The sequence below is a fragment of the Pongo pygmaeus genome, chromosome 18, assembly GCF_028885625.2.
Source record: "Pongo pygmaeus isolate AG05252 chromosome 18, NHGRI_mPonPyg2-v2.0_pri, whole genome shotgun sequence".
Taxonomy (NCBI): Eukaryota; Metazoa; Chordata; class Mammalia; order Primates; family Hominidae; genus Pongo; species Pongo pygmaeus.
The window spans coordinates 32385671-32408895 of record NC_072391.2 but is presented as its reverse complement, the minus strand read 5'-3'; the positions used below and the strand labels follow the sequence as shown (position 1 = coordinate 32408895).

General features: G+C 54.7%; 1 protein-coding gene and 1 non-coding gene across 4 annotated transcripts; one reads left to right on the top strand and one right to left on the bottom strand.

Moving 5' to 3' along the window:
• The first annotated feature begins 4602 nt into the window (after positions 1-4602).
• LOC129016473 (U6 spliceosomal RNA) lies at positions 4603-4705 on the top strand. Its single transcript, XR_008494858.1, has one exon. It is a non-coding gene; the product is annotated as a U6 spliceosomal RNA (small nuclear RNA).
• A 4506-nt stretch (positions 4706-9211) lies between these two features.
• On the bottom strand, positions 9212-22445 carry FBRS (fibrosin). Of its 3 annotated transcripts, XM_054453133.2 has the most exons (18): positions 20035-22445; positions 19570-19749; positions 18801-18836; positions 18683-18712; positions 17549-17597; positions 17158-17458; positions 15503-15804; positions 15099-15304; positions 14940-14984; positions 14620-14715; positions 14315-14383; positions 13482-13511; positions 13033-13104; positions 12586-12703; positions 12401-12481; positions 11384-11467; positions 11045-11252; positions 9212-10955 (listed from the first exon to the last, which is right to left on the bottom strand). In XM_054453133.2, the coding sequence occupies exons 1-18, from the start codon at positions 20491-20493 to the stop codon at positions 10376-10378; spliced, it is 2946 nt and encodes a 981-aa protein (XP_054309108.1). In that variant the 5' UTR covers positions 20494-22445; the 3' UTR covers positions 9212-10375. The 3 variants fall into 3 exon arrangements, with proteins under 3 accessions (XP_054309108.1, XP_054309109.1, XP_054309111.1); XM_054453134.2 differs by lacking the exon at positions 18683-18712; XM_054453136.2 differs by lacking the exons at positions 18683-18712; positions 18801-18836.
• Positions 22446-23225: the final 780 nt, after the last annotated feature.

Genomic DNA, 23225 nt, shown 5'->3' with positions numbered 1-23225 from the left:
CCCGGGAAGCGGAGGCTGAGGTAAGCCACGATCACGCCACTGCACTCCAGCCTGGGTGACAGAGCAAGACAATGTCTTAAAAAATAAAAATAATAAATAAATAAATAAATAAATATCTCTCCATGGCCAGGCTCGGTGGCCCACGCCTGTAATCCCAGCACTTTGTGAGGCCAAGGGGGGCGAATTGGCTGAACCTGGGAAGTGCAGGCTGCAGTGAGCCCAGATCGCACCACTGCACTCCAGCCTGGGCAACAGAGCGAGACTCTGTCTCAAAAATAAAATTAATTGGCCGGGTGCGGTGGCTCACGCCTGTAATCCCAGCACTTTGGGAGGCCGAGGCGGGTGGATCACGAGGTCAGGAGATCGAGACCATCCTGGCTAACACGGTGAAACCCCATCTCTACTAAAAATAAAATTAAAACAAAAAATTAGCCGGGTGTGGTGTCAGGCACCTGTAGTCCCAGCTACTCGGGAGGCTGAGGCAGGAGAATGGCGTGAACCCGGGAGGTGTAGGTTGCAGTGAGCCAAGATCACACCACTGCACTCCAGCCTGGGTGACAGCAAGAGTTTGAGTTAAATAAATAAATAAATAAATAAAAGTATCTCTCCACAAGGCATAGAGGCTGACTCCTATAATCCCATCACTTTGGGAGTCCAAGGTGGGAGAATTGCTTGAGGCCAGGAGTTCAAGACTAGCCTGGGCAACATAGTGAGACCCTGTCTCTATTTTTAAAATATTTATACATATATATTTAGGTATCTCTCTATTGCTTGCTTAACTAGCCTGTTCTGCACCTAGCACAGTGGCTCTAGGCATCCTGTCTTTTTTTTTTATTTATTTTTTATTTTTTGAGATGGAGTCTTGCTCTGTTGCCCAGGCTGGAGTACAGTGGCGAGATCTCGGCTCACTGCAACCTCCTCCTCCTGGGTTCAAGCAATTCTCCTGCCTCAGCCTCCATAGTAGCTGGGATTACAGGTGTGCACCTACTGCATAGCCACGCCCGGCTAATTTTTGTATTTTTAGTAGAGACTGGGTTTCACTGGGTTTCACCATGTTGGCCAGGCTGGTCTCAAACTCCTGATTTCAGGTGATCTGCCCGCCTCGGCCTCAGAAAGTGATGGGATTACAGGCATGAGCCACCACGCCAGGCCAGCATCCTCAGTATTGATTCTACACATTATTCCTCTCTCCTGTCTTCCCCCAGGAAACTGAAAGTGGCTCTGTGATGTCAGAATTTAGGCTCAGAATCTAGGGGAGCCTCCTACACTTCTGAAGTAGGAGTGAGGTGGGGAGGGTTGGGGTAAAATGATTTCCTTAGATAAGAAACATTGCTTCATTTCTAGTAAGTGTCAAGCTCTTCATACACATTTCACCGAAGACCCAACAGGTCAGCCTCATTACTTCCCTGTTTTCCTGCATTAACCTGAAACACAGTGACCTCAAGTAACAGGCCCCAGTTCACACAGCCCTTAGGGCCCTCGCCTGGATTCCCATCTGCAGGCTTTGGGAAATGTTTATTGACAAGTAGAGCTGGGTGTGAGTATATCAGTAAGCACTTAACTGATTTCTCTCCTTTCAACGTTCTAAACATTTCCATTGTGTACTTCTAAGGGCTCATTGTTTTGTTAATTAAAAAAAAGTCAACACTCATTTGCATCACCGAGAGCCCCTCCTCCTCATTCCCAGTGGGGCTTGGCGAGCAGAAGCTGGTTTTAAGGAAAGAGTTAGGGACTAGATCTCCCCTGATGTGGGTGCCTAACAGAGCTTGACACCTAGTTCTATAAATGTTAGTGGTATTATTATTCAGTACATTTACATAAGAATCACTCTGATAGCTACTGTTTTGTGGACCTCGACCGTGCTCCCAGCGCTGTGGGAGGCCTTTTTCATTTGCAGCAGCTTTTACTCATCACCGCCCAGTGGAGTCCAAGGCTCTTTCCCTTTGTGATAGGTGTGCTTCACTCTCAGACTCCGAGAGTTTAGGCAACTAGCCTGAACATCACAAAGCAAACAGTTAGCAAAGTGTGGGTTTAGGGGCCGGGTATGGTGGCTTACGCCATTCATAAGTCTTACCCATCACTGCCCACCACCTTGGGGCCTAACAAAGTGCCCAGCATGGGCTGGGCGTGGTGGCTCACACCTGTAATCCCAGCACTTTGGGAGACCAAGGCGGACGGATCACCTGAGGTCAGGAGTTAAAGACCGGCCTGGCCAACATGGCGAAACCCTGTCTCTACTAAAAATACAAAAATTAGCTGGGCATGGTGGTGCACACCTGTAATCCCAGCTACTTGGGAGGCTGAGTCAGGAGAATCTCTTGAGCCTAGGAGATGGAGGTTGCAGTGAGCCGAGATCGTGCCACTACACTCCAGCCTGGATGACAGAGCGGGAAAACGAAGTGAGGCCGGAACTGTGCAGGAATCTGTTAGGCAGACCAAAGAGCACTGTGAAGTCTTCAAGGTGGGCATGTGCTTGGGTGAGCTGGAGGCCCCACCAGGAGGCCAGAGGGGTTGGAACAGAGTCAGCGAGAGGGTGAGGGCTGGGAAAGGGGGGCTGGGAGGTAGGCAGGAAGCAGATTGTGTCGGGCTTTGCAGGCCTTTGTAAGGACTTGGCTTCTACTGTGAGTGAGATGCTAGCCATTGCAGAATTTGTTTATTTTGGCTGTTCATTCTTTTTTTCTTTTTTCTTTCTTTCTCTCTCTCTCTCTCTCTCTTTTTATTGTTGTTGTTGTTGAGATGGAGTCTCACTCTGTCACCTAGGCTGGAGTTCAGTGGCGCCATCTCGACTCACTGCAACCTCCACCTCCTGGGTTCAAGTGATTCTCCTGCCTCAGCCTCCGGAGTAGCTGGGACTACAGGCGCCCGCCACCACACCCGGCTAATTTTTGTATTATTATTATTATTATTATTTTTTAGTAGAGACAGGGTTTCACCATATTGGCCAGGCTGGTCTCAAACTCCTGACCTTGTGATCTGCCCTCCTCAGCCTCCCAAAGTGTTGGGATTATAGGCATAAGCCACCGTGCCTGGCCACTTTTTTCCGTTTTTTGAGAGTTTTGAAAACAGAGGAATGACATCACCTGACTTAGGTTTTAAAAGGACCACACAACTGCAAGCTCTGTGAATTGAGATATTACAACTCCCATGTTACTGGGGCATTTCCTATCATTAGCCTGTTCTAACTGGAATATTTAAGGGCCTAGCCTGCTTGAAGGAAATCCGATGTGCAAAAATCCAGATAGAACTAACTTTTCCTGAGGGACTGGCAGTCATTGCAAATTGCTCAGTGTAGCAGGGGTAATGTGGTGATCCCAAGCCTCTGGGCCCTGCTTTCTTTCCGTTGGAAGGACTCATCACCCCAAAGCCCATCAGCTGCATCTCCACAGGTGCCTTCTACTCACACAGGCACACACAGCCATACAAAATGGGTGTTTCTGGATGTCTCCATGATTAGATAATGGCAATGGTTGTACAACCCATCAGCTGCACCTCCAAGAGTGCCTTCTGCTGACATGTGCACACATGGCCATAAAAAAATGGGTGTTTCTGAATGGCTCCAGAATTAGATAATGGCAATGGTTGTACGACTTTGTGAATATACGAAAACCACCGAATGGCACACTTTAAAAGGTACATTTTATGGTATGTGAATTTTATGTCAGCAATAATAATAAAATAATAAAAATACTTCCAGAAATCCTGTTTGTCATAACACAAATGCTAGAAACAACTTAAATGTCTATCCACAGAGATCTGTGTTGTTTTTTTGTTTTTGTTTTTGAGACAAAGTTTCACTCTGTCGCCCAGGCTAGAGTGCAGTGGTGCAATCTTGGCTCACTGCAACCTCTACCTCCCGTTTTCAAGTGACTCATGCATCAGCCTCCCAAGTAGCTGGCATTACAGACGTGCACCACCATGCCCAGCTAATTTTTATATTTTTGTAGAGTCGGGGTTTCGTCATGTTGACTAGACTCATCTTAAATTCCTGATCTCAGGTGATCCGCTTGCCTCGGCCTCCCAAAGTGCTGGGATTACAGGCGTGAGCCACCACACCTGGCCATGTGTTTGGTTTTGTTTTTACATAAAGACGGGTCTTGAACTCCTGAGCTCAAGTGATCCTCCTGCCTCAGTTACTGAAGTGCTGGGATTAGACACAAGTGCCATTGTGCTCAGCTCCCATCTCTACTTTTAAATAACAAACATGTATATGTATAACTTTCCTCTTCCTCTCTCTCTCTTCTCTCTCTTTCTTTCTTTCTTTCTTGACAAGGTCTTGCTCTGTCTCCCAGGCTGGAGTGCAGTGGTGCCATCATTGCTCACTGTAGCCTCAACCTCCTGGGCTCAAGTGATCCTCTTGCCTCAGTTTCCCAAGTAGCTGGGACTACAGGCGCACGGCCGACACATCCTAATTTTTGTATTTTTCATAGAGATGAGGTTTTACCATGTTGCTCAGGCTGGTCTCAAACTCCTGGGCTCAAGGGCCTGCCTCGGCCTGAGTGACGAAGGGACTTCGGGGTTTTACCGTGTTGCCCAGGCTGGTCTCAAGCTCCTGCCTCAGGAAATCCGCCCACCTGGGCCTCCCAAAGTGTTAGGATTACAGGCGTGGGCCACCACACCCAGCCACATATACTAAAACATTATACAGAGGTCAGCATGGCCCCTTAGCAAGGATGACATGCAAATTCGTGAAGCTTTCCATATTTTTGTGATTATTATACGTTGCATGACTGTATCAAAATATCTTGTAACACATAAATATATACACTTACTACGTACCCAGAAAAATTAAAAATGAATTTTTTTCTTTTTTGAGACAGAGTCTGGCTCTGTCGCCCAGGCTGGAGTGCAATACCGCAATCCTGGCTCACTGCAACCTCCACCTCCCAGGTTCAAGTGATTCTCCTGCCTCAGCCTCCTGAGTAGCTGGGATTACAGGTGTGCGCCACCACACCTGGCTAAGGTTTTTTTTTTTTTTTTTTTTTTTTTTTTTGAGATGGAGTCTCTCACTCTTGCCCAGGCTAGAGTGCAGTGGCGCCATCTCGGCTCACTGCAAGCTCCACCTCCCGGGTTCACGCCATTCTCCTGCCTCAGCCTCCCGAGTAGCTGGGACTACAGGAGCACCCGCCACCATGCCCGGCTAATTTTTTGTATTTTTAGTAGAGACGGGGTTTCACTGTGTTAGCCAGGATGGTCTTGATCTCCTGACCTTGTGATCCGCCTGCCTTGGCCTCCCAAAGTGTTGGGATTACAGGCGTGAGCCACCGCGCCTAGCAATTTTTGTATTTTTATAATAGAGACAGGGTTTCATCATGTTGCCCAGGCTGGTCTCGAACTCCTGACCTCAGGTGATCTGCCTACTTCAGCCTCTCAAAGTGTTGAGATTACAGGCAGAGACACCACGCCCGGCCCTTGGAATTCTTTGTCATTAGCTTCTGTAATTGTCCTCTTTCATAGTCCAATGTAAGCTCCAGGATGGCTGGGGTTTGTTTTGTGTACCTCTGTATCCCCAGCCACTAAGTGCAGTGCCTGACACTGTGGATGAAGTCAACAGTGGTTGAAAGAATCAAAGGCAGCTCAGAAACTGCATCAAGTGAGGGAAGAGGGAGGTTTCTGACTTGAGTGCTGATGACACAGAGATGGAAACCTTGGGGGAAGTGGGGCATCAGATCTCGAAGATGACTTAATTTGGGATATCTGAGGTGCTTGGGGAGAGATCTAGGAGAGGTGGGATAGGCATGTCTAGAAAATATTTAACTCTACTGGGCACGGTGGCTCAGCCTGTAATCCCGGCATTTTGGGAGGCTGAGGCAGGCGGATCACCTGAGGTCAGGAGTTCGAGACGAGGCTGGCCAACATTTAGTGTGACCCCTGTCTCTACTAAAAATACAAAAAATTAGCCAGGCATGGTGGTGCATGCCTGTAATCCCAGCTACTTACTTGCAAGGCTGAGACAGGAGAATCGCTTGAATCCGGGAGGCGCAGGTTGCAGTGACCTGAGATTGTGCCATTGCACTCCAGCCTGGACAACAGAGCAAGACTCTGTCTTAAAAAAGAGAGAGAGAGAGAGAAAGAAAATATTTCACTGAGAGTCACTCTGAAATGCCTATAGGGGCCAGAGAGGTAGCCTGAATCGTGACTGTGGTCTACTCCAAGACAACAGAGTGGAGGGGACAGTGGCAATCTGGTGAGATTATGCCCTATTTCAAAGGAAACCCTTGGGGGTAATTACGCAGGTCTAGTGACCACAGATTTTTGGATTTTTCAAGAGAAGCTGAAAACAAGAACTTCCATGTGAAATCTTGTCTGCAAGCCAACTTTCACCTTCTGGTCACCTGTTTCTGATTTCTGTGGGAGCAATCTAGACTTGAGCCTTCCCTAGACGTCCTGGATATGTGTGGTGGTGGCAGGGAATGTTGGCTGCATCTTTCCTAAGGCAACAGGTACATTTATGGGCCAGGCACAGTGGCTCATGCCTGTAATTCCAGTGCTTTCAGAAGTTGAGGCAGGAGGATTGCTTGGGACCAGGAATTTGAGACCAGCTTGGACAACAAGACAAGAACCCTGTCTCTACAAAAATTTAAAACTAGCCAAATGTGGTGGCACAGGCTTGTAGTTCCAGCTACTCAGGAGGCTGAGGCAAGAGGATCACTTGGGAATAGGAGTTCGAGGCTGAAGTGATCTGTGATTGATTGCACCACTGTACTCTAGCCGGGGCAACAGACCAGCTGTTGTTTTGCTCAAAAGCAAAACAAGTCTGGGTGTGGTGGCTCACACCTGTAATCCCAGGACTTTGGGAGGCCGAGGGGGTAGATGGCTTGAGTCCAGGAGTTTGAGACCAGCCTGGGCAACATGGCAAAATCCTGTTTCTACAAAAAATACAAAAATTAGCTGGGCATGGTGGTGCATGCCTATAGTCCCAGCTACTCAGGAGGCTGAGGCGGGAGGACTGCTTGAGCCCAGGAGGTGGAGGTTGCAGTGAGCTGAAATCATACTACCACACTCTAGCCTGGGTGACAGAGTGAGACCCTGTCTCAAAAAAGAAAAAAAGCAGGCATACTTAGAATAAGGCCACTCAGTTAATTCTATAGGAGCTCAGGTAGGCACCAGCCCTGGCAGCCCAGTTTAGTAGTGACTTGCTTTTTTTTTTTTTTAGACAGAGTCTCGCCCTGTCACCCAGGCTGGAGTGCAGTGGCACGATCTCAGCTCACTGCAACCTCCACCTCCCGGATTCAAGTGATTCTCCCGCCTCAGCCTCCTGAGTAGCTGGGACTACAGGAGTCAGCCACCATGCCCAGCTTTTTGTGTTCTGTAGTAGAGACGGGGTTTCACCATGTTGACCAGGCTGATCTTGAACTCCTGACCTCAGGGATGTACCCATCTTGGCTTCCCAAAGTTCTGGGATTACAGGCGTGAACCACCACGCCTGGCCTTCGTGTTTGTGTCACATTTTGTTAATTCTCACATTATCTCAAACTTTTCCATTATTGTATCTGTTATAGTGATCTGTGATCTTTGATGTTACTATTGTAATTGCTTTGGGGTGCCACAAACAGTGCCCATGTAAGAGGGCGAACTCAATCAATAAATGTGCGTTAACTGTTCTCTCTCTCTGCTTGGGCCTCCCTCTTCCCAGAGACAATATTCAAACTAGGCCAATTAATAACACCCTACAATGGCCTCTAAGTGTTCAAGTGAAAGGAAGAGGCAATCGAGGCAAAATTCCTTGTTGTCAAGAAACTGGCGTCATCCCAGCCTTCAGCGACCACCACCTCAGTCAGTTAGCAGCCATCACCAATGAGGCAAGACCTTCCACCAGCAAAAAGACTACGACTTGCAAAAGCTCAGATGACTCTTAGCATTTCAAAAATTAAGGGATGTACCCTGTTTTCATAGACATAACACTATTGCTCACTTAGACTGCAGTATTGTGGAACAGTAACTTTTTTTTTTTTTTTTTTTGGAAACAGAGTCTCACTCTGTCGCCCAGGCTGGAGTGCAGTGGCGTTCTCAGCTCACCGCAATCTCCACCTCCTGGGTTCAAGCAATTCTCCTGCTTCAGCCCCGAGTAGCTGGGACCACAGGCGCACACTATCATGCTTGGCTAATTTTTGTATTTTTAGTGGAGACGGGGTTTCACCATGTTGGCCAGGATGGTCTACGATCTTCTGACCTCGTGATCCATCCGCCTCAGCCTCCCAAAGTGCTGGGATTACAGGGGTGAGCCACCACGCCCAGCCAGAACCATAACATTTATATGCACCAGGAAATGAAAAAATTCATGTGCCTCGCTTTGTTGCAGTGACCTGTAGTAGCTAGAAAAATAACTGGAGGAATTTCCCCGACAATTAACAGTGGTTGCCAGGTGCGGTGGCTCACGCCTGTAATCCCAGCACTTTGTGAGGCCGAGGCAGGCAGATCACCTGAGGTTGGGAGTTCGAGACCAGACGGACCAACATAGAGAAACCCCCGTCTCTATTAAAAAAAAAAAAAAAAAAAACAAAATTAGCCAGGCGTGGTGGCGCATGCCTGTAATCCCAGCTACTCGGGAGGCTGAGGCAGGAGAATTGCTTGAACCCGGGAGGCAGAGGTTGCAGTGAGCCGAGATCGCGCCATTGCACTCCAGCCTGGGCAACAAGAGTGAAACTCCGTCTCAAAAAAACAAAACAAAACAAAACAAAAACTGGTTATCCTCAAGAGGTGGGATGATGGGGCACTTTCCTTCCGTGTTCTGTATTTGTGTGTTTGAATGGTTTTATAATGACTGTATTACTCAACAAAAAACAGAAAAATTTTAAATTATAGATCTTTTTAAACATACTCTGCCTGTGCAGACATGTGTGGGAACACATAAAAAAGACCTGAAGAATATACACCTAATGATTTACAGCGGTTACCTGGGGGAAGGGGATGGGGCTTGGGAAGGCTGGCAGGTGAAGGAGAAATTTAATGTTTTGCTCAGTGTCTTGCTGGGTTGCTGGAATCCTACATACTATGTATTCCTGGGTTATAGAAAAACAATGTGAAAAACTTCAGTGCCCAACCCTCGAACCCATCCCTCCAGAAGTGGCAGACCAACTCGCCCAGTGGATGGCAGGGAGGAAAACCTTGGTGGGATATGGACAGTACTGTCCTCATCCCTCCCTTACCCCAGGACCCACACACCCTACCCTGGTCCAACCCACCCCACACACACTCAAAGAGAAGCCGGGGGTCTCATTGTAACACTCATTTTTATATAAATATTCGCAAGTCATGTTACAGAATAAGCCCCACCGGGGAAAAAAGTCAACGTTAGGGTTTTGTTAGATTGACCCCTGCCTTCTAGGTTGGGCCCCAGCCTGGAGGCGCCTGCTGCTTTGGGAAGGCTGGGGTTGCTGCCGTGAGGCTGCCGAAGAAGCTGCCTGTGTCGCCCACCCCTGGGCCGACCCCCTTCTTTGGTGTGTGGTACATGGTGACCTTCTCTGGCCACCCTTAGCCTGGGGCAGGGTTTTGGAGAACAGGGTTCAGGGAAGCAGGGCCCAGGAGTCCTGGGGGCACTTGGAAATGGGGTGAGGGGGACTGAGCCATTAAGAGGTGGTGGAGTCTGAGATTTAGAGGCTGAGCCTTTGGGGGTGGGGGCAGAGTGAACGGGAACATGTTGGGGGAACCGGGGCTGTCAGCCAAGCAGGAAGCTTCTGCCCTTCCCTCCAGCCCAGGTCCCCAGGTCCCGCCCCCTGTTGGTCATCTCCTGCTGGCCCCACCTTCCCAGGGAGAAGCCTGACTGTCCCTTCCCAGCTCTTCCTCCTGTAGTCCCCTTCCCCCACAGAGAGGCCAGAGGCTAGGAACACAGCACCAGTCTGAGGGTTTAATTAACCAGGAAGGGGACTGTTGGGAGGGGCACCCCTGTAAAAATGTACAAAAGGTCTTGGGGCTATGTGAAAGGGGTGATAAATATGTACATGGAACCCCCCTTCCTTGAGCCCCTCCTCCCCCAGCCCTCGGAGGGCATGAGGACTTGGGTGGTAGGTGAAGGGGAGGGGGCACTTTGGCCTCTGGCTTAGTGAGCCCTTGGGGAGGCAGGCCCAGGGCCTAGAGGCCCTCAGAGGGGCAAAGGTGTACCTCAGTAGGCCCCATGGCCCCCAAGATGAGCCACACTCCCATGCACACGCCCCTCTCCCTCTCTAGAGGCTGTGAGCTCTGCTCTCCCAGTGACCCTATACTCCATGTGATGCTTGGTCTCATGGGGGTTGAGGCTTCTGTTCCCAGGTTCCATGACCTCAGAGGTGGCTGGTGAGGTTATGACCTTTGCCCTCCAGCCCTGGCTTAAAACCTCAGCCCTAGGACCTGGTTAAAGGAAGGGGAGATGGAGCTTTGCCCCGACCCCCCCACCTTCCCCTCACCTGTCAGCCCGAGCTGGGCCAGGACCCCTAGGTGGGGAACTGGGCCGGGGGGCGGGCACAAGCGGAGGTGGTGCCCCCAAAAGGGCTCCCGGTGGGGTCTTGCTGAGAAGGTGAGGGGTTCCCGGGGCCGCAGCAGGTGGTGGTGGAGGAGCCAAGCGGCTGTAGAGCAAGGGGTGAGCAGGTTCCAGACCGTAGAGGCGGGCAGCGGCCACGGCCCCGGGTCCAGTTAGCTCCTCACCCGCCTCATAGAAGCGGGGTGGCCTTGCCAGGCGTGGGGGTGCTGCCAACCAGGTTGGCTCCAGGAAGCCAGCACAGCGATCTGGTGGGCTAGGGCCCAGAAACGGGGGCGGCCGGGGCCTCTCAAACAGCAGGTGAAGGCCCTGGGGCCCAGTGGCTGCTGCGGCGGCGGCAGCAGCAGCAGCGGCAGCAGCAGCAGCAGCGGCGGCGGCAGCCTCCTCCTTCCGCTCTTCCTTTACCCGCACGGATTCCTTGGTTGGCCGAGGCCCCTCCTCACCAGCCCGGGCCTTGGGAGTAGCAGGAGAAACTCGGAGCTGGGGCCGTGAGAAGGGGAGGTCCCTGGAGGGCAGGTGTGGGCAGAGAATGAAGTTCTCCAGGGACAGCAGGGGCTGAGAGTGGGGCAGAGGTGGGGTGGGCGGGAAGCACACCTGTCCTTCTCCTCCTTGGTGATGGAGGGCTCCCTCCGCTCCACAGGCCGCTCCTTGTCTGAGCCTGGAGTCCGGGCGGCCTCAGGGGGCCGGACCCAGGCAGGAAAGGTCAGAGGACTGCGGTGCAGGCGGCCCCATGGGTCCGGTGGGGAGGCGAAGGCTGGTGGGGCCCCTGGGCTTTCTTTCTGGGCAAAGACGGCGCCGGAGTCTGGGCAGAGGGTGAAGCAGAGAGTGACAGGGGCCAGGAGTGGGAGGCCCCGTTCAGGCCTCCTCCCAGACCCCCGCCTGAGCTCTCACCCCGTGGCCGCAGCGCCCCCACCCCACCGCACCCGCACTCACTGAATGTGGGGCTGCCCAGGCCTCCAAAGGCCCCGTTGGAGAGGGCAGCCAAAGAGGCGAAGCTTGTGGGACGCCCAAAGGGATCTGTAGGAGGAAACGGGGGTGGTCAGAGCACTGGGCAGCCGGTGCTGAGCAGGCACCAGGCCTGGCTGGGCAGAGGCAGGACCGGCGCCTGGAATCCTCAGCTGCCTGCTTTCAGCAGCCATGTGCTGAGCACTTCCTTGGGCCAGGAAGGTGTTGAGCTTTGACAAGCACCCTGTCGGTTAACCTCACAAAAAGCCCAAGAGGTGGTTAGGATCATGCCCACTTGAAGATGATGAAACAGGCTCAGAGAGGTGAAATGACTTGCCAGTGGTCATCTAGCCAGGGAGCGGTACCAACCCAGGGCTTCCTTGACATGAAGTCACGCTCTTCTCCCCAACTCCCCAACACCAGCCGCCCGGACCCATCACAGCAGATCTCCGCTCCGCAGCAAGCCTGAAGACCTTGTTGGCTTCCCCCCACCTGACATGCAGGGCACTTCCCGACCTGACCCTAACTTCATGCATGCGTCACACAGCCAGACAAAACAACTAACCTATCCCGCCACTGGAATGTCACCATGTCCCCAGCCAGGAACACCTTTCTCCAAGCCACCAGGCTGAACTCCTCCTTGTCCACCCAAACCCAGGTGAAACCTCCCCAAGAAGCCTGCCAAGATCCTAGGAGTCAGTGGCCATGCTCTCCCCTGGGCCAGCATGGCCTCCCCACCTTCCCCTTCTAGGTGGCATACTGCCCCTGCCACTGGCTACTGGGAGACAGGGCTCCAGCTGGCAGAGACTGAAGTAGCCCTGCCTTTCCCTACTCATTTTACAGATGAGGAAATCAAGGCTCAGAGAGGGTAGAGTAACCTGCCCAAGGTCACTAAGCAAGTGGAACCAGGTCTATCCTGCATTCCAGCTGCCTGCTGGGTCTGATTTCCATCTCCTGGAAGTCAGGGACAAAGCCTGGGTTGCCCAACACGCCCTTGGCTCTTACCAATGTGGGTGCTGGGGCTCAGGAAGGGTCCGTGGGCCCCGGGAGCTGCCGTGAAAGGGTTGGCTGCAGCGTGGACGGCACCTGGGGCAGAGAGGTGGGAGATTCTGATGAGGCTGAGTGGGCACAAGCTGGGCCTCAGGCTATAGACAGGGAACCTCAGGCCCGAGGGGGCTGGCCAGACTCACCAGTCGCAGTGAAGAGGGAGGCCGGGTGGGAGAGCTCCTGCCCAGGGGGCAGGGCCCCATAGGGCCCCGGAAGGCAGGGCAGGAGGTCGTTCCGAAAGTCAAGCTTGTGGGAGTCACCCTGTGTGGGACACAGGGAGAGGGGCAGTACATGAGGAGCCGGTCTGGTCTCCCTCTTGTTCTCTCACCCGTGGTTCCCCTCCAAAGGCTGGCTGGCACCCAGATGGGGCCTGGATGCCTATCTTCTGCCTCTCTCGGAGCCTTCTCTGAGCAGCCCCCTAATGAGCCAGAGAACTAAGGTGCCAGCCATAGAACTGTTCAGCAGTGATGGCGGACAGGAGACAATGTTTCTGGCCAAGATTCTGCTGAGCTCTGTTGAGAGCCAATGCCCAGAGCTCAGTCCTCCCCTGACTCTGAGACCCACTCTCCCCAGCCCTCCGGCCCCAGTACCTTCATTTTCTCCTGGTGTCTCAGGATCATGTAAGCCACACGCACGTGCATGGCACACCACTTCCCTGGTTTCTGCCGCCCCAGAAGGATGACCAAAGGGAAAGGGAAGGAAAGAACGTTCACTCATCATCCACTCCAAGCCTGGCTCTGGGCCCAGCCTCGCCACAAAATATCCCTACTCATCATTCCTACAACCAAGGGATGACTAGGTTCATTTTACAGCCTAGGAAACTGAGGCTCAGAGAGATCAACTGCCTTGCCCAAGGTCCCATGGCCAGTTCCATCCGAGCCCAGGTCTGCAACTTGAAAGCCCTCACTCTCTGCTGTTCCACATCTGGCTGCCTCCATGTTCTGGGCTTCTCACTTATTCCCAAGCAAAACCCCCCTTAGCCAAACACGCTAACACCAGCCCCCAGCCTCATGCAGCCTGAGGTCCTCACACAACTCACCCTCAAAGGTGGCCGGAAATGGTCGGGGATCTGGGGATGGCAAAGGAGAGATGGGAGGCGACTCAGACCCGAGTCCTGGGCCAGGCGCCTCGCATCTCCACAGCATCCACTCACCCCCAACATGCCTGAGACACTAGGACTCCCTCAAACCCTTCCTGCTCAGGCCCAAACTCCTTTCCCCATCTCTCCCAGTCTAGGCATCTCTCCTCCAGCACAAGGTTTCTGAACCAAGCCCCAGGGAGGTGCCCTGCTGGAAGGCTGCGGGTGGTGAGGGGGCAGGCAGGACAGGTTTCTCAGAGAAGCTATCCTATTACCAACTTTAGAGTATAGCGGTCTGTTTAAGATTTCTTTAGGAAAAATGCCTTTGAAGGAAGTTGGAAAACCTCTGGCCTAGTCTTCCCTGTAGGAAACTGGTCCTGTGCGTTTCACAATGTTCCCGCAGCCCTGGGGTCTACGCTGCCGCAAGTGCTAAGGGGAGGGAGGCTCTGGCTCTCCTCACTTCACCAAGGGGCAGCTTATCTTTTGTTTTCCGAACAGGGCTTCCTGGTATGATGTCATTTGGAAAAAAAGTGTTTTGTAACTTTATTAAAAAGTTTGAAAACCACTACAAAAATCACTGTGCTAATCATCTTATTCCTGGGACAAGCTCATGAAACTCTCATTCCTCATGCCTGGGAAAGCCAGCTATTTACAGAAATTCCCTCTATTAGACACCCAGGAACACCCGATTGTGAATTCAAGGGAGGAATCAGCAGTTCACTCTCCTCAAGTCAGTTCTGTTCTCCCCGCAACACACCTTCCAGCTCCCCCAGGACCTGCCCTGGCCCCCTCACCTGTGTCCCCTTCTGGGAGAGCCCGCTCGGCACCGGCCCCAGTCGTGGTGGCAGCTCAGGGTTCGTGCTCTGGGAAAGGGGAGTGGAGGGATCAGACAGGAGAGCTGGCACCAAGCACAAAGGGGTCCAGAACCAAGCTGGGACACTGGGCAGGGAGGGATCATGGCTTTGGAGAAAACTGGGTGCAGCAGGGCAGGGCAGGAGGATAGGCAGGACTTTGGGGAATGGGAGGAGGGTGCTCGGACCCAGCGTGTCTGGGTTTGTCAAGATGGTAGGCGGTGGTGGTGTCTGGATTGGGAGCTCACCTTGGGCTGGAAGGCCCCCTGCAGGGAGCCAAAGGAGACAGCCGGCGGGAGGCCTGGAGGCAGCCCGGGCACTGCGGGAGGGAAGGCCGTGTACGGCTGTGGAGAGAAGGGGGACTAGTCCAGGTGGGGGTGGAGGCGCAGCCCAAGTCCAGCCTGCCCGTCAGTCCACGGGCCTCCACCCTAAAGCCCCCCAGGGAGCTGTCCCAGGCTCAAGGCTCTTGCTTTTGTGCTGAAGACTGGACCCCAGCAGTCAGGGTCACACGCATGGACGCAACCACGCCCACACCACACACCCCACACGCACACACACACACACTCACATTATGTCGGAAAAGGCCTTCCATCTTTCCTGGATATTTCTCAAACTAGGGAAGAGAAGGGAAGAGTAAGCTGCCAGCCAGGGACCCGGGCCTTCCCCCGGAAGCCATGCCCTCCCCTGAGGCCTCCGAGCCTCATCGCCAGCCCAATGAGGAGCTCACCATGTGGGGGCCGTGGGGTGGCAGCAGGCCCGGGGGATAAGGGGTGAAGTGCTGGTGGGTGTGCTGGTGGGTGTGCTGGTGCTGGTGGTTGTGCTGGTGGAACTGGAAGGCCAGGGGCCGGGCCGAGCCCCCTGTCCCCACCACCTCAGGGCCACCCTGGGCATTCAGGTAGCGAGAGTTCAGGTCCTGGCCGATCAGGTCCTGCTCTGTGGGAGGGGACGGGAGAAGGCTTTAATGCTGTCGCCACATCAGCCTCCTTAGGCCCAGGTGACTGCCTTCCCTCTGGCCTCGAGCCACTCCCTCCTCAAGCCCTGCTGTCTGCTGAGGCCCAGGTGCCCCAAAGCCAACTGGGCCCGAGCCTGGGGTGATGGCCCCCCACCCCCCGGCCAGGACCCCAAACTCACCAGAAAGGGCGTTAGCGGCTGAGGCCCCAGGGTGCCCTGGCACCTGCAGCAGGGGTGGGGGTGGGGGCAGGGTGGGGCCAGGGGAGAACAAGGAGGGGTGGTGGGGTGGTGGGGGGGGCCGCAGCCCGGGAGGGGGAAAGCTGTGGGTGGACAAAGGCAGGGGCAGTGAGGGCGTCGGGGGCCGGTGGGTGAGCTGCGCGGACGAGGAGGAGGCAGATGAGGAGGAGGAGGACGAAGAGGATGATGAGGGGGGAGGCTGAGCCACGGGAGGGGCCGGGGCCTTGGGGGGCGGCCGTGAAGAGCTGGGGAGAGAAGTGGGGAGATGAGTGAGGGGTTGGGAGGTGCCAGCTCTGACGGGAGGGGGTCAGAAGCCTGGGTGATATCGTGACCCTGGTTCTCCAACACGGGAGGTGGCAGAACCCGGCCCCAGGACTGCCCCCCACAAGGGAATCCGTTCTCAGACTGAGGTGCCTCCCACACCCAGCAACCCCCACTTCTCCCTAAGTCTCTGCATCCACACAGCTGCCTCTGCCATCTCTGGCCAGATGACTTTCCCTTTCTGACTCAACCACAGCACAGAACAGATCATTCATGTTGACGCTTAATTAGAACAAGCCACCTGGGGTCCCACCCTACAACAGTGGAAGCAGCACCACACTGGCCTGGCCTGGGAGTCAGGAGACCTGAATTCTAGGCCCATCTTGCCATGAATGCCCGGGGTGACCTTGAGCAAGTCACTGCCCCTCTCTGAGCCTTAGTTTTCTCAATAATAACAATGACAATGACGGTGACAAAAGAGAGCATCAATAGTAAGTGTCAATAGTTCTTACCCTGTGGCGAGCACCTGCTGTAGGCCAAGTGCTGGCACCTGCTTTAAAAGCTAATCCAAGTCTCCAACACTCCACGCCACCTTCCCCACTGCTGCCCAGCAGAGTAACCGTCTGAACTGCATTAATGGCTTCTTTTAAGAACTCAACTCAATTTCCTTTTTTTTTTTTTTAACTTAGCCTCCCCCTAAGCAATCGCGTGTGAAATCAAGGGGCCGAGGCATGACACTCAGCTTTCTAAAGCTCACAAAAGCTAACTCAGGACTATTTTTTAAAGTGTACTCACGTAAGACCTGAAATCATCCCATATATCACTGATGCTGAATGTACACACTTTGGGAAACACTGCATTCACTCGTAGTTAATCCTCATAACAGCTTTAAGATGAAAGTACTATGATTATTCCATTTGACAAAAAGAGGAAATCAAGGCTCAGAGGGGTTAAGTGACTTGTCAAAAATCACACAGCCAGGAAGCGTCAGAGCAAGAATTTAAATCTGGGTCTGACACCAAAGCCAGCGCTCTTAACCATCATGTCAGCATTTCCCAAAGTATGTTCCAAAGAACACTATTCCGAGCAGACTTGCCTGCCTGAAAAAGCCTTCTCACCAGCAAATACAACTGGGAAACAGCACAGCCTGGATTCCCCTGCACGGGAATGTGTAACGGACTAAATAAGTCCTGCAGTCATCTCTTTCCATTTGTTTTCCTCAAACTTTTCAGCCTCAGAATCCTTCTTTAAGTCATACCCCACAGGTACCATCCTGTGTCTCCGCCACCAAATTGACCAGGCCCTTCCGGACCGCATCAACCCCCTAGACCACTCACCTGCCAGTGCTGAGGTCCAGGCTGCTGCCATATGGAGAAGTGCGGAGGCCGAAGGGTGAGACCCGAAGCTGCAGCTGGGGCTGGGGTGGGGGTGGCAGACTGGGAGTGGCCGGCAGGGGTGCAGGGGGTGAGACAGGAGGCCGAGGGACCGGTGGAGGCGGTGGTTCCTTTGGGGGGAAAGGCACTAGCAGCGGGTCGGGCCCCGGGGGCTGTTCTTGGCTCCGCTCCAGGCCCGACACTTTAGGGACCACGGAGAGTTTTGCTTCACAGTTCCCATTGAAGGCGCCGTGGGGGCCCGAGGCTGTGGGGCAGGATGGCAGACATGCTCAGTTGAAGCTCATGCTCACCCCACTGCCCTCCCGTGCCTCCAGCCCCAGACCTTGGGACCAACCTTTGCTGGTTGAGACAGTAAAGGATGGGTCGAGGTCATCATCGGAGACCTGGGGAAGAAGGGCAAGGGATAGAGTTAGGTTGTGGGTGGGCCAGGCCTCCATCCAGGAAGGCCAAATAGCCTCTGGAGGCTGCTAGGAACTGGTGGTAGTGGCAAGTCTGTTCCTTCAGTTTAGCTGAGATCCATCAAAGACTGGGCTCTAGGGGGTTGAGCTTGGAGAAAAAGCAGAGTGGAGCAGCTGACCCCAAGAATCCGATAGGCCAGGAGGACTAAATGGAGGCAGCGTTGAAGCAGCAGAGAAGCAGGCAAACCAAACCAAAACGTCCGAGGTCACTAGCTGCTGGCCCACAGGCCTCCCTGGCTTACAGATTTATTTGGTCCACCAGCGTTGGTAAAAGTTTTAAACCAACTGCAGATATTTAAGAATCCGGAGATTCCTCATTAAAACTCAGGCTTGCAGATTGCCTCAAGAATGGGCCCCCTGTTCTCGTAGCAACAATCAGCCTAGACAGATAGAGATGGATGAAGGAAATGGACAAGAACCCTCTGGTTCACCACAGTCCTATCCAGCCAACTTTTGAAACAAAAACAAGACACACATCAGGGAGTGCAAATTGACTTACTTACATGGGCCCAATGGGTAGAGCATTAACTTCTAGGACATACTATCTCACAACAAGCAAATCGCCTCTAAGAATAAACTCAAATACACCTTTATGGGCTGAGTCCCTACACTGACTATAATGATTTAGCGTCCTCACTACTCTATCTGTGGTCTCTGCTCAGACCTGAATCTAGATCTTCATTCTAAGATGGGCAGAAGGCCCATCTCAGTGCCACAGCCACTCTGGGTTTCCGTGGAGAACCAGAAGTAGCTCAAGGGCTTTGGAAAGGATAGTATGCCAAAGCACGGACCGTCCATTCCTTGGTCAGCTAACCCTAGTCACCAAAAGAAAAAATGACGCCATTTACCCTCGCAATCCACCCCCGTTCCTCCCAAAAACCTAATCCTGACTCAACCTAAGCCATGTTTCTCACTCAAGGGAAGGCTGTCTGCTGCACGTAGAAGGTCTTTATGCTGCAGTCCCTTTTACAAGCAGTGACACTGCCCACCCAAGCTCTAGCCCCACTCACCCTCTCGTCCAGATCACTTTCCGCGTCACACTGGGGAGAAGGAAAGACAGAGGTGTCACGAGAGGGAAGAGGCCCAGGGTGGAGCGGGGAGGGGCCAGGACAGGTGGATAGCACTTACTATGTATCCAGCTTCCAGAGAGTGACGGGAGGACGCCTGAGGAAGACCAGAGTCCAGAGGTGAGGGAGGCGGCTGCTGAGGCGGCTGGGAAAGTCACAGCTCCCAGCAGGGCGCTCACGGGCCTCCAGGATCTACTCTCAGCCTCTCCTCCCAGCTGCTTCTCCCGCCACTGCCCACCCGGGTCCCAGTGCTCTCACCATTCCCTAAATACGCCAGGTCCTCACGTCTTCGTGCTCTTGCTCAAAACAACTTTTCCCCGTGTCTTTTCTTAGCAAACTTCTGACTATACTTCAGGACCTGACTAAGACATCCTAGGGGGCTTTCCCCAACCACAACTCTCCTCCCATCCCCCAGGCAGCACAAGCGGCTTCCTCATGTGGGTTTCTGTAGCATCTCTCCCCATCTTTGTCTTCTGTAGCTTCTCAAATTAAGGTCTAGGTGTTTGCTTGCTATTTCTTTGCTGCTGGACTGCCACCACCTCGAGGAAGGGCAGGGACCACAATTAATTTATGACCCAACTAAGTTCCTTTGACGCCTCTCTGAATTACCAAAACGTTAGAAGTAGACACAAAATCAGGCAAAACTAGGTGCACCTGACTGTAGACAGGCCTTCGTCAGACCCAGATGAGTGAGAGCTCAAATTTACCCTACTTGCCTCTTTGCCCTTAGAGACTGGGGTCTCTGTTTACAAGGGGCAGTGGCGTTGCTGATGAAAAACGGGGCTGCGGGAAATACATTCTGCCTAAAGAGTTTTAAAGGACAAGCTCACCTCTTTTCTTCTCCGCTTATTGGGCCATTTTCGGGCCCGATCCCCAGGGGGCCGGCCAGGCTCTCGATCAGAGCTGTCCCCTGGCTCCCCGGTGGCCCCACTGGAGCCCCCCCTCTTCCGCTTCCCAGAATGCTTCAGCCGATGTTCCAGTCGCTCTGGGGGCTGAAGAGATGCATCCTTCTGTGGAGGAGGAGGTGGGGCTGAGGTGGATGGAAAAGGGCAAGCTCCCGATCCCTCTAGGGGTGACCAGGCTGCCGAAGTACCCCTCGGGCCGGGAAACCGGGTCCCCAGAGACGAGCTCTATCTCCTCCCACCCCAGGGCGGGGCAGAGGCCTGGCCAGAGGAGCCGGTTGCTCTGGTTTGGGGTGCCAGCATTCCCCCTTCAACTTCACCCACTAGGGGCACTGCACCCTCCTTGCTGCCCCTCGGAAACCCCCAAAGCCCCCCAGCCCCAGTAGGCCCCACCTGCAAGGCCTCGAGGGTGGCGAAGCTAGCGATGGCGAAGCCATCGATCAAGTCCTCCTCCTCCTCTTCCTCCTCCTCAGGCTCCTCCTCGGCTTCCCCGTCGTCTGCGCCCCCCTCCTCCTCCTCCTCCTCCTCTTCCTCCCCGCGGCTGCCCGAGCCGGCAGGCCGCTTCCGAGCTCGGGGTCGCGGGGGTCGAGGTCTCGGACGGGGCCGCCGGCGTCTCGGGCCCCCAGGCCGCTCTCCAGACGAAGCTGACGACCAAGGCCTGGCGGGCGGCGGCGGCGACGACGAGGACGAGGAGCCGCGCGGGGCGGCCAACAGGGCCCGGGGCGCGTCGCCGCCTGGACCTCGGCGGCGCCGCTGCTCCCGGTCTCGGTCTCGGCGCGAGCAGCGCCGCCGTCGGCGCTCCCCCTCTGCTGCCCAGCCCGGGCCCGGGGCCGCGGCCGCTGCCGTCTCCATGGCGACCGCCCTCAGCGCCGCATCCGGAGGCGGCGGGGCCCGAAGCGGCCTGTCCGCAGGCCCGGGGTCGCAGGCGCGGCGCTGGCGGCTGCACAGGGACGAGAGGGCCACGGCTTCCCCTTTAAAGCCGGATCTGCTGGCCCCGAGCTTGCCCCAAGGCCACGGCCCGGGGAGCCGGCGCCGCCCCCGGGGCGACAAGCCCGAGGGCCCCCCTTGCGGGCTCGGCGGGGCCGCGACGGCGAAAACGGGGCGGCCGTCCCTTTAAGGCGAGGCCCCAAGTTGTCCAGCTCCCGGCCCCTTTAAGACGACCCGACAGCGTCCGGCGGCCTAGTGCGGTGACCGCCCCCTGCCAGGGGTCGAGGCAAGTCTCCCCGAGGAAGAGGAAGGGCCACCCCTTTAAAAGGGGCCGAAAGCTCGCCCCGAAACGCAGACCGCCCCTTTAAAAGTGTCTCAAGTCCTCCGGCTCAAAGAGGCCACCCCTTTAAGGAGTCCACGGTCCTTCTAACAGCAAACCGTCCCTTTAAGGGCTCGGAGTTAATTTGTAGTCCTCCACAAGCGGCCACTTCCCCTTTAAGTTGAATTTAAAAGACTTCTTGTGTGTGGGAGAGGAGGACGTAAAGAAAAACCCCACTCCCCCAGTTCTCCCAACGGCACAGTTCTCAATTTGTCAGCGTCTGTTCGGCGGCTTCCCCTTTAAGGCTGGCGTTGGAGTCCGCCAAGTTCAGTGGCCACCCCTTTAAGGAGATTTAAAGGGGCCTCCTCCAGGCCCAGCTCCTCCAGCCTCCGCCTCCGGTCGCCATGAAAGGCGCGAGGCGGGGCGGGGCCGCGAGGCCAGCCCTCCAAAGCCCCGGATGTGAGGCAACGGTGACGGGTACAGCTCCTCTGTCCGCCGACATAAAAGTCTCTTCCTCCTTTCCTCCGTCTCTGTCCGACTTGGGCCTTAGGGGATCCGGAACGGCCGATGGGCAGCGGGGGAGCTCCAGCGCAAACTCCTGTTGTCTCCTTTGGAGTCTTAAGGCGCTTCTCCGCCAGGACTTCCCTGCCCCTCCTCCCTCTTCCTCCTCAGCCTACGCCTCCTTCCTCTCTCGGCCTCCTCCCACTCTCCGCCCCCTTCCCCTCACCCCCCCCCACGAGCGCAGTCGCTGATAGGCTGGGAGGGCTACGTCAAGACGAGGGGCGGAGCCAAACCCGAGGGAGTGGGTGCATGTAACCGCCTTCAAATCTTGGATTGGGTTACGTCAGATTGGCTCCGCCCTTCCCCCAGTCTTGTGACTCGACTGGTTAGAAGTAGGTGTTTGGGGCGGTTCCCGCAGGGCCCCGCCTCTTCCTGCTGTTTGTTTATTGGCCGGTCTCCTGATGGCGTCGAGGCGAGGGGCGGAGACGCGGGGCCTGAGGCGTTGGGGGCGGTTGGCCGCTGGGGGGCGCGCGGCTGCGAGAGCTTCCATTCTACAGCCAGTTAGGTCATCGCCTCCTTTCCGCCGCTCAGCGCGGCCCACAGACAGCCTGGCGTCTCGCGCACGCGCGTGGCGGCGCTGCCGTCAGGCTGGCTGCTTGCGGGTCGTTCCGCGGCCCGGGGTGGCCCGAGCGGCCGCGTGTTATGCCTGCGCCGGCCGCACTAACTGGCAGCCGCGTCCCTTCCAGGCGCGGCTGCTGGCAGCGGTCCCAAGTGCTAGCAATTCGAAAATGCCTTGCACCTGCATGAGCGCTTCTCCGCGTTTGTGACTGCGTTTGGTAATAATTCCACGAGGGAGATGCTGTCAGACCCATTTTACTGGGACGGAAAGGAATGCGCGCACAGACGGGCTGGTAGTCTCCTAGCCACGTCTATGTCAGCCACTGCCCTGTGATGCCTCTCAGTTATGAAAGATGCACCCCACTGCTCAATGTGACTGGCTTAAAAAAAAAAAAGAGAAAGCCATTTCTGGCCTTCGGTTGCCCGGGTTACCGTTTTAAAAGTGGACAGCGTGCTGAGATGCCTGCTTTGCTTTCTCGTCCATAAAATGACTAATTCCCTGTCGCAGGGACATGTGCAGGTCAAGCGCCTATGACAGTCGTCGTGAGTGCTTCATTATGGCCCATTACTCTTAGCTCTTTGTTTTGTTTTGCTTTTTTGGGGGGACAGAGTCTGGCTGTGTCCCCTAAGCTGGAGTGCAGTGGTGCGATCTCAGCTCATTACAACCTCTGCCTCTCGGGTTCAAGTAATTCTCCTGGCTCAGCCTCCTGAGTAGCTGGGATTACAGGTACACACCAAGACACCCAGCTAATTTTTGTATTTTTAGTGGAGACGGGGTTTCACCATGTTGGCCAAGCTGGTCTCGAACTCCTAGCCTCCTGTGATCCACCTGCCTCGGCCTCCCAAAGTGCTGGGATTACAGGCGTGAGCCACCGCACCTGGCCTAGCCGTAGCTCTTGAATCCAGCAGCAGGTCCTGGCCTGCATGTTAGCAGGAATTCAGGGCCATCTTGATCTTCAAGGCCTTGACCCACTATAGGCCTTTCAGTCTCCTTGATATAAATGAATTGGGAGAACCCAGACCAGGGTCTAGGGTCACAGTATCATCTGGCACTGATTCAGAAGTGTCCCTCCACACAGGAGAATCCTCTAATCAAGAGAGTATCTCTAGGCCGGGCATGGTGGCTCATGCCTGTAATCCCAGCACTTAGGGAGGCCAAAGCAGGCAGATCACCTGAGGTCAGAAGTTCAAGACCAGCCTGGCCAACATGGTGAAGCCC

Bases quoted from the DNA above. Each gene is read 5' to 3' on its own strand.
- FBRS (XM_054453133.2), bottom strand. From the start codon at position 20,493: ATGGAGACGGCAGCGGCCGCGGCCCCGGGCCCGGGCTGGGCAGCAGAG. The intron at 17,598-18,682 runs GTGAGTGGGGCT...CTTCTTCCCCAG, and splicing joins AAAGTGATCTGGACGAGAGG to GTCTCCGATGATGACCTCGA. The intron at 17,459-17,548 runs GTTGGTCCCAAG...CCTGCCCCACAG, and splicing joins TACTGTCTCAACCAGCAAAG to CCTCGGGCCCCCACGGCGCC.